General features: G+C 39.7%; 1 protein-coding gene across 1 annotated transcript; it reads left to right on the top strand.

Moving 5' to 3' along the window:
* Positions 1-3,662: 3,662 nt before the first annotated feature.
* On the top strand, positions 3,663-10,639 carry LOC311052483 (uncharacterized protein; the record flags this gene model as incomplete). Its single annotated transcript, XM_084067446.1, has 5 exons — positions 3,663-3,689; positions 7,568-7,725; positions 9,461-9,593; positions 9,698-9,853; positions 10,296-10,639. The coding sequence occupies 5 exons, from the start codon at positions 3,663-3,665 to the stop codon at positions 10,596-10,598; spliced, it is 777 nt and encodes a 258-aa protein (XP_083923572.1). The 3' UTR covers positions 10,599-10,639.
* Positions 10,640-11,112: the final 473 nt, after the last annotated feature.

Here is an 11,112-nt window from a genome sequence, read left to right as displayed (position 1 = left end):
TATTATTATCAATAATAATAATGGCATAATAATAACAACAATGATAAGGGTAATAATAATATTAAGGGTAATAATAATAATAATAATAATAATTAATATTAATAATATATATTAAAAAACATACTCTCTCGCCATGCCTTTCGGCCTGGCGGAGACGATAATAAAATAGGATGATGGGGGGGTTCGTTTTTCTAAGTGGGGATGTTTCTAAGTGGGGATGTTTCTAAGTGGGGATGTTTCTAAGTGGGGGTGTTTCTAAGTGGGGGTGCTTCTAAGTGGGGATGTTTCTAAGTGGGGGTGTTTCTAAGTGGGGGTGCTTCTAAGTGGGGGTGTTTCTAAGTGGGGGTCTGTCCCCCCTCTGGTTGTAGGGATTTCCGGAAAGCGACTGACGGCCCACCGGACAAATAGGAATTGGCCCGAGGGAGTTAATGTGAAGCTTCTGTATCATCGCCAGAGGGCGCTGATTCCCATACGTGAACAGTGAGAGAGCAATGTCTCCCCAGTAATAAGGAGAAAATATGATCCCCAATGCTCTCCCCTATGTCCTAGGTGCAAAAGTGGACAAGGTACTTATAGCCATATGATCTGGACTTGCCCACAAATCAGACCCTTCTGGGTATCCATTCAAAATGAAATTCTTAAACTGATTGGAATCAAAATACCCTTAAATCCACTCCATTATGTTCTAGCTGGCAGACACAAATATCATAGTAACAAAAGGAAATCGACATCTAGTACGAGCTTTGCTCTATGCTGCTCGGTTGTCAATTCTTAATAAATGGATCGATGACAGTCCTCCAAGTGTCTTATTATGGTTTGAAAAAGTGCTACGGTTAATGCCCTTGGAGAGACTATCATATGTTCTACGGGGTACCTTGTCCGAATTTGTAGAAGCATGGCTGCCCTTGGCACCACATATAGGGGATGAGTGGCGCAATGTCCTGTGTATTGGAGTGATGGAGGATGTCAGTTAGTTGCCATATTAATTGGGAGGCAGCTGATGGACACAAATGGTAGAGCTCTAAATGGTAGAGAGGGTGTTGGCAGCAATAATGTGATGATTATTATATAATGTATTTGGTGTGAAGTCTTTTAGGATTTGCTTTTCTCTCCTGTGTTTTTGTTTTTGTCTTATTGTATTGTTATGTTGGGCTATGTTGCGCCCTCTGTCATGTCATTTTCGTGGTGGATTGTCTACTTTCCTTTTTGTCTAATAAAAATATTGAAACAGAGAGAGCAATGTAATAAAACTGCTATTTTAAATAAAAGATCAGAAGACATTTGTAGAATCCCCAGAAGCAATAAGATTTGAGTTAGAAATGTTCACTTTAAAAATATATATTCAAAGATTGGCGCAAATTTTCATTGCTTGTATATCTGCTATTTTTGAATAGCCATTTTTGAATAGCCAAAGAAATCTTAAAATGACACTGCTGCGTTCCCAGTCTTAAAGGAGACACACCATGAATTTAAAAAAAATATTTGATATTTAATATCATATGGTGTACTGTACAGTATGTCCCTCAAACCATTTTCAAAAGGTTTGAGCCTAAATCAACACTCAGATATACTCATCCCAAGTCAATTCTCTCAGGCTTATAAAGCACTTTCAGCTGCAATACCAAAACGTCCTGTTGGGCAGAGGGGTGCTACTGAGGAATTCTGTCTGTCAAAATACATGGGCAGAAAGTTTCGGGATGTAAGCAAACATGTCATTTCTGAGATGGCCTGTTCAGACACGCCCATTCTGAAAATCTCTGAAATGAGAATGAATGACTGAATGTTAAAAAAAAATATTTTTTGGGGTACAAGAGACACTGGGGGGCCCAAAAAATACAATTAAAAAAAAAAAAAAAAAGTGAAATTCATGGTGTGTCTCATGGGTTAACCAGAGCGATTCACAATAAGCAAGGGCAAGGCAACCATGTGAAATGCAGAGACAGTGTTGTGTGCCTCAAGTAGACTAGGATAAGAGCTAAACCATGAACATAGCATCAGTCTAAAACATCTACTATCAAAATAACCTGTACATGGAAACTATGGGATACCAGGTAAACAACGAAGCAACCATCTGTAAATAACCTTTTTTCAGAATACGGCGGAAAATCGAGTGTGAGTCCGCAGTTCTAACGCAAAGCAGCTCAGCTTTATTGGTTGCCATTTCATAAAGTAGCGTCCGAGATGTATGGGCTTTAAGCTAATAATAATGATTATTATTATTATTATTATTATAAGCCTATGTGGTAACAAAGTGGGCACTATAGGCGGCTGCAGTTATGAAAAAAAACACCTAATCCAAAACAAATTGCAACAAAACGTTTTTCAACTGTTTCTTACAGTATTAGGTGTCCTTAATAACATACTAAAAGTTTACCAAAGTTTGAGCACTGGAAAGGTGTTATTTTCAAGATGGCGTCCAAGATGGCCAAAACATCTTTAAAATAACCTAACTCCTTCATTATTTATCCTAGACAAGTACTTTTTGTGTCTTACCCTATGTTTTGGGGGCCTAGAAATCCACTGGAATTGTCCAGTTGTCCAAATTGCAGAGATACAATTAGATAATTGTGAAATCCAATATTTTGTTTGTGACTATTAAAACCCTCTGAAATGGTCACCCGTTTCAAGTGGGAGGCATGCGTTAATCCGACAGACCTTTTCTCCGACTATGTGGCATCCGCGTGCGGTTAGGGTTAGGGTGCGGGTTTGGTTCGGGTTTACTGTTTAATGTCGGAGCACTGCGCTGTCGGAGGAATGCGCTGTCGGACTAACGTACTGCACCCGTTTCAAGTTTACTAAACTAATTATGCAACTAGTTATATATTTTTTTACTGGAACAAGGCTTCAAGATATCCTTAAAACACAAGTCACAATTTCCATTTTTATCAATTTTGTCATTCAGAAGGTGCATGGCAGAGAAATAGAATATTGTCAGTTGATATATTGTCAGATAATATTGCATGCAATATTGAAAGGTTTTGGATAGCTCTGTGGATCAAATGTGAATCAAAGTGTCATCTTGTAGACACAAGATTTTGAAAAACAATAAATTGATTTTTGAAGAACTTATTAGGAAGGCAATCAGTGTGAGTGAGTAAAGAGGGGTGGGGGTGGCTACGGAGGTTAGTGAAAAGCTGTCAAAACCCATGTCTCTACTGGGGGCCTAGACAGAGGGGAGTATGCGGGGTAGGGTTGTGTGAGGAGGTAAAAGGGGGTCTGGTGTAGAGTTTAGAGGGCCTAGGGTTCCCCTCAGGTGGAGTGGGAGTATGGGGAGTGGGGGGGTCACTGGATTGCTCCCTGGGCACTTGGAGCACAGAAGAGCAAAGTTATAGGAGCCAAGGAGACCCTGACCTTCTCCTCTCCCCCATGTCCGAGGTGCAAAACCTCCAACAGTTGGCTCAGACATGTTAAAGCTATTCGGTTGTAAAGTCTGACGTCATTTTGTAGTCCAACGTCACATCCGGGTCCCTTGGCACCAGGCGCGCATCCACTGCTCATTGTAAACAGACATGTCGGAGCGCGTGAATCTTTTTACGATAACCTCCTTTTTTAGAGAGGATCCATTGAGGGTTAAAAAGGGTCTTAATGCGTTTAACTCTGATAGAGTTATCAACGTAAGTGTTCTCCCAGGGGGTATAATAAAAGGTAAAGTCCAAGCGTCCATGAAAAAGAAAATATACGAGGTCGAGGTGAGTTGGTAAGCATAGCTAGGTAATGTTCAGGCATTCTGGCTTTTAATGTTATATGCCTCGTTCCCTGGCTTTATATTAGCCTTGAATGAAGACTGTCATAGATTTATTTTATCTATAGATTAATTTTATCTGACGGTTGGCTCGATAAAAGAAATCTATGACAGTCTTGATCCAATGTGCCATGATCTGGATTTTAACGTTATATGCCACGTTCAATTTTCATATCATGATCATCAGGTTTATAACATTATATGCCACGTTCGCTGGCTTTTCATGTGCCATATATATATATATGCCACATGAAAAGCCAGGGAACACATGTTCTGGATAAAACGAAAAAGCCACCCCCTGGGCTGTTAGCTAATGTTAGCTAGTTGCAGATGTATGGTAGGTTAATATAAACAGCACTGCGATGTCTTAGACATGTTAGGGTTGGTGTGAGGTCTAAGTCAGGGGTCTTCAACGTTTTCAGGCCAAGGACCCCCTAGCTGAGAGAGAGATGAAGCAGGGACCCCTTAGCTGAGAGAGATGAAGCAGGGACCCCTTAGCTGAGAGAGAGATGAAGCAGGGACCCCCTAGCTGAGAGAGAGATGAAGCAGGGACCCCTTAGCTGAGAGAGAGATGAAGCAGGGACCCCCTAGCTGAGAGAGAGATGAAGCAGGGACCCCTTAGCTGAGAGAGATGAAGCAGGGACCCCCTAGCTGAGAGAGAGATGAAGCAGGGACCCCTTAGCTGAGAGAGAGATGAAGCAGGGACCCCCTAGCTGAGAGAGAGATGAAGCAGGGACCCGTCTGAGCTTGTAGATCTGCTATTTTTGGCTTAAGTTCTCCTCAGAAAAGGGATGGTAGGGTTCAAGTGGTTAAGGTAAAAAAAAAATCATATCACACAAAGATTTGGCGGACCCCCTGTAGTAACTCTGAGGACCCCCTGTTGAAGACCCCTGGTCTAAGTTGTTTTGAATACAGGTGCATGTAGAAAGTCAGAAAGTGAGTACAGCACCTGCCAGTGCCCAATCGGCAAAGACAAATGCCATCATATGGCAGCATTGCTGATTTGGGTGGAGAAAAATGTGTCCCGGACAGACGTGGAATGTGTGTGGAAGAGGGCAAAGACACCGAAATCTGACGAGATTGTTGCCAAGAGAGTGTCTGTGATGACACCCTCCACATCACTAGGTAAGTAATTAACGTTAATTTGCATCATTTTTGTAGTGTACACAGGTTCCTTTCTTAGTTGGCCAGTCAGTGATTTTATGAAGCATTAAAACATTGATGTTAAGCTTAAAGGTGTACCATTAATGAGGGACTATTTTGATTTAGTATTTTCACTTGATACGGTCTCAATTACTTTATTATTAATTTCACTATGCTTTTTATACTATTATTTCAGCTGGAATCAAAGGACCTGTAACCCAGGAGGTCATGGACTGGACAGTGGCATCCTTGTCACAGCTTAAAGGGGAAATCCACCCATTTTCAATATTTAACTATGTCATTAATATAGCATAAAGGAGTTGTGTGGAAATAAGAAAAAAGTTCCCCCCTTTCTGTGTTGCCTTGAACTGGAGGATTGATTGTGGGTTTAACATTGCAAATTACACTGTGATGACTCATCAAAATAGTGGAGATATGTCTGTGACTACTGGCAATGTGCACAAGCAATTTGGTGCTGATCAGCGGAACGGTTTGCGAGATTAGCTCGGACAAACTGCTACAAGCTGTAGTTGTAATAGCTGTGAGGGAATATGTCAACACTCATAAAGATTCTGCACTTAGTGACAGGTTTTAGATTTTTGACATGGAGTTAGGTGTGGGTGTAAGGTTTTCAAAAGCCCTGCATACAACTTGGGCTGGCCCACTAGTGGCCGGTATGCAGAAACTCCAATATTAGATGGCTCAGTATATGGTTGAACACCCCATAAATTCATACAAATTATGAAGTATGTTACTATTGGGCATGCTAAATAAGCGTACAAAAATAATCCAGGAAAATGTAACTTCCTGAAAGGCAGAAAGTCTAATTTTCAAGATGGTTCGATTACTATTCAATCTATAAAGGGGGAAGCAAGCATAAATCTATTGCTTACTCACGAAATTACTTGAATAACCCCAATGGGGTTGTCCAGTAATCCAGTAAGCCATAGCCCATTATAGGCACTTGTTGTGTTATTAACAGGTGCTGTTATACAGTCACTATTCATCGTCATACTCTGACTCCTCTGGAAGATTTTTTATGTGGAATTGAGACATTCCTCAAGTTGACACAGTCCACAGACAGTAGTACATGGTTGTCCATATCTTCTACCAGATCAGCGGAGTGTCTTGTAGGCAGTGGAGAAGTTACAATGAATGAACTCCAAAAATGAATGCTTCTGGAGCAGCATGCATTATTGACATACAGTAAAACAGATTGATCATCATGCAGCTTGCACCCCTAGTTCATGGCACCCACACCCTCTTTTCCCCCATCAAAACCATGTATATGATAGACCAGTGTCTTCTACGACAGTGAAGTTTGGTGGCAGATTCAGCTAAGGTAGACGTTCAGGCGTTACAAGTGATGAAGCTGAGACAACCTCCTTGCTGAAGGTGTTAGATTGCGTTGTTGTGAGGGAATCTGTGCACTTTCCACCAAACAGGACAGCCATTACTTGACACCTAATGTCATCAATCAACTCTGATCTGATTTGGTACAGTGAATGCATTGGCCAAGGGGAAAGGGGAAGAAATTTGGATTTCAGCTTCACCCAGCCAATGGCTGCCGTGACTGCATGGCTCTGGGGAGCAGTTAGGTGTGAAGTGTCTTGCTCATGGACACCTCGACACATAGCTGGGGCCAGGAATCAAACCTGGGACTTTAATTTTCCCATGCGGCCTCTCTACCCATTCAGCTATGACCACCCACTAGACCGAAGGAAGGTCAACTTTTACAAGCTTATGTTAAGCAAAGCAGTCTTTTTGCAAACACCAAAAATCTGAGAAGTTGTCACAACCAGTCACAGCATGGATGAATACATATGTTTTACACTTTTTGAAATATCTAACTGTAATTCTATGTATCATGTAATTTCCACAAATGTGTTCAAATATGCAAATTATCTAATTAAATATGCACAATACCAGAATTTCCTCAGTAGAATTCCCTCAGGGTAAACTGTTTATAAGACCATTGGTTTCCAAAAAGTATTGTCTAGAAGCCATATAAATGATTCACACACATCACGGTTTCATATGGCTTGTTTAGAGTGATTACTGTCATTAAGCTACTGAATTGGAAGATGTATCATACCAAAATATAAACTAGAGACATATAGGAATACAAAAATACAAAAAATGTACGGCCACCTTAGGTGGTACCAAAATCTGGCTTGGCACCTGGACTACAGTGACAATCCAGCTCAAATCAAAAAGGGATCAAAAATGTCAACCAAAGAACACGCTTTTTGTGTAGGATTGATCGTCTAGTCAGTAAGAATACTCTGAAGATTCTTGCAGGGGCCCTTCTACAAGGTTATTATGATTATGCATGCACTTCATGGTATCACAACACCTCCAAGGCCTGGTCAACTAATGTCCCATGGGGTTTATTTTTAACACTTTCTTACACCTACCCCCAACCCAAACCATAACATGGAGATAACAGAGAATACTATAACTCTTGAAGTAAAGAACATACAGCGACAAATGAACACATTTTTCTATATCATTTTGAATTGATATCCACAGGAGTGGCGTTTTCATATCTGAACCAGACAACGTACAAAGACAAATAAACCCAATTGGGTTTGACATGATGTAAATGACACAGGTACAGTATGTAATCCCTTGCCATTCAGATAATATATCTCTGACACTGTGTGCTTAACTTTAATCTAGACACTCCCTATGAAGACATGGGACTGGCTGGTGACCAGTGCAGGGTATGCCGAAGCTGTGGACAAGGCTCTGCATGTGGTCTCATCACTAGCTGTCACTGAGGAGGAGAAGCAGCAGATTGAGAGAGCCACAGTTTTCCAATCAAAGAACAACTTATGGTAACAATACAATACTAAACTAAACTCCTCAAATTTTCTTAAACTTTGTATAGAAACTATAAGGTCAGTCAGGTTTACATGTGACGCTGTCTATTGTTAAACAAGACAGACATGGGCATTTTGTGGCCCAGAGGCCAGAATCGGCCCTCATGATGGTTCTGCCTGGCCCAGGAGGTCCAAGACAAACCACACCATTGTACTTATGAAGCAAAATAAAAGAAACGTATAACACTCATAAATACGCATAATGTAATCATAATGTATTATAAAGCCTTTTATAATGACACATATCATAATACTTCATAATTACTGGTCACTCACCAGTAATATGACCAGGATCATAGTGTATCATAATGCTCATAGTTGTAATACATTAACATTTTTGGATATTGCATTATAATCACTATGACAATGCATTATAGTGTGGTAGTACTAGTCACTATAAATGATTGTTGGGTACTTTAAGTTAACCCATTTAAAGTCCGTGAGCCAGGGGGGTTGGTCATTATCATCTGAGGGGATTAATGCTCATAGTGATTTTTGTCAAGGTATGCATGTCTAGAGTTAGAAAATATGTGATAGCATTGCACCAATGGTAGCTTTATGGGTGCTATCATGCCTTTTATTTTATAACACTAGGCGAAAATTACATGGGTCAATATATCAAAACATACTACTTAGCCCCCCAAAAAAATTATACAAAAAGTTTTTCAATTGATTCCGGTACCTCCTAGGCATGCTTAAAAACATACAAAAAAATCTAGGAAATTATATGTATCGTAAAGCCATAATTTTCAAGATAGCGTCCAATAAGGTTGCCAGGAGCTTAAATGGATTTATGACCCTGTTCAACCTAGAAAGGTGGTTTTGGTGTCTAATCCTAGGTTTTAGGGTTCAAGAAATGTGGTTGAATTAGTGGAATTACCATCAGTAAATTATTTATTTCATGAAAACCGAAGTACATCTTATGTCATACTGTATGTAGTCACTATGTTGTCACTGCCTGTAATAGAAAACAAAATGTAGAGATTTTAATTTTAACCCTTTTGAACAATATATAGTCGGAGCTTTATCCCAACCATTTTTCAAAGAGAGAGGGTCATTAATAAGAGAGAACCATCATTTCGAAGTAGACTGCTTCATTCGGATTTTGAAAACTGTGTTTTGGCATGTGGTTATAAAAAGACTGATCACACACAGAAAGCTACCACAGATGCAATGCTATCACATTTTTCCTAGCACTAGGGGTGTATACCTACCCAAAAATCACTATGAGAATTAATCCCCCCAGTTGATACACATTACCCTGTATTTGGGGTCCTGGCTCATGGACCTGGAAAGCCTGTATGTTCTTTCCCTTCAATCCGGGAAATAATCGGTGTAATTTGATTTGTGTCAAGAACCCCCAAATTGTATTTGGCCATGGACCCCCAATCTGAAAATGTTTTGTACCAGGGACCCCCAGAAGAGGGGATTTTAAAAATTAAAATTTACCAAGCATGGAGATTTTTCAAAAATGGTTCAAAAATAGTACATATACAAGCTTGTATATCTGCTATTTTTGAGTAGCATTATGATTATTGTTAAAACATTGAGTATTTATGAATGCTTATAATTATACTGTCTTATAAGCACATAATAATGCTTCATGCGTATGTTTATAAATACATCATAGACATAGGATGCTTTGCTTGTGTAGGTGAACTGTATCTTATTTTGGGTGTCTTCATAACAGGATGGCTTATCGCAAGAAACGTATCACAGCTAGCAACTTTGGTTTGGTCTTGGCAGCAGTCAAGCGGAAGTCATACCCTCCTTCCTTATTCAAAACCCTGCTTGGCCAGTACAACCTCAAAGAAGGGTCTAAAGTAAGTTATGCTGCAATAATGATTTAAACTGAAGGTTTCATTCTCTAAAGGTAACTTATTAAGACTAAGTGAGTGGTATGTTCTTCCCCCCTACCCTTCTCAAGGCATGTGATTGGGGAATCACCCACGAGCCAAAGGCAAAGCAGCAATACACAGAGCAAACAGGTGTTGTTATCCAGGAGAGGGGAGTGTTCCTGTCTGACAGTGGCCTGCTTGGTGGATCTCCAGATGGCACAGTGTCGGACGATTGCATTATCGAGGTAAAGTTATATTTGGTTAATATACAATATACTAGCAATTCATCGAAAATACACTGAAACGGAAATTAGGAACCAATAACTGACCCTAATCTCAAATAATTGAAAAATTGATTTCATTTCTTTTTTCTTATATCCACGAATCAACGTGACATTTTTCTCACGTGTCGCATTGTGTTGTGAGCTTGTAGATCTGCTATTTTCAATCTATATTGATTTAGTCATATGGCCCAGCCCTTCAGTATACAGCAGCAATATATCAAAATCGTGATATGAGACTAGATATCTTAGATTCTGGATGTCAATATGTGGCATAAGTGTTGTCTTAAGGCAGCATTACAATAAAATTGCGACATTTGCTGAACTTAACACACTATTCTAGCTTGTCTATTACTTGCCTTTACCCACGAAATGGTGATATGTTTGCCATATCACCCACCTCTAGGTGAAATGTCCCTGGTCAGCCAAAACCAAGACTGTCCAGCAGGCAGCAGAGAGAAGAGACTTCTTTCTGCAATTGGATGCAGTGACTGGTTCCCTGACACTAAAAGAAAATCATCCCTACTGGCATCAGATACAGGGCAACCTACACCTGACCGGGGCCAACATTTGTCACCTGGTAGTTTGGACCCTTGGAGACCTCGTCATCCTGCCAGTGCTGAAAGACCCAACATGGGCTAGAAACATTGACACTCTGGAAACATTCTACAAAGATTGTTTCCTACCAAAGATTCTGTCAGAGTTGTAAATCAACACTGCACTTACAGTGGTGAAAAGTAACTAAGTACATTTACTAAGTACAATTGGAGTATTTCCAATTTCCAATACTTTTACTTCTACTCCACTACAATTATTTGAAAACTTTGATTACTATTCCAAAACATACATTACCCATTTCGGCCATTTGAAGAAAGCCGATTTACAAGCTCACAATGCGTTTAGCTTGTAGAACTGCTATTTTCAAAATAATTGTATACATTTCAAAACTGTAATGGGACATTCTGCAACCAATACTTTTGAATTCCAGACTTTCACTTGTAACGGAGTACTTCTACATTGCAGTATTGATACATTTTACTAAAGTAAAACATTTGAATATTTTTCCTACCACTGCACTTACATGAATGCACACATCTGCACTATTAAATTGAAAAGAGTTAAAAAGTATAATAAGCTGCTAAACACATTGTATTTTATACCGTTGTTGTGATATACTGTATGAAGTTTTTGCACTTTATACTACAGTTTTTCTACCAATGTTT

This window comes from Gymnoscopelus microlampas, assembly GCF_963454915.1.
Source record: "Gymnoscopelus microlampas genome assembly, chromosome: 9".
Taxonomy (NCBI): Eukaryota; Metazoa; Chordata; class Actinopteri; order Myctophiformes; family Myctophidae; genus Gymnoscopelus; species Gymnoscopelus microlampas.
This window is presented reverse-complemented; position numbering and strand designations above follow the sequence as displayed.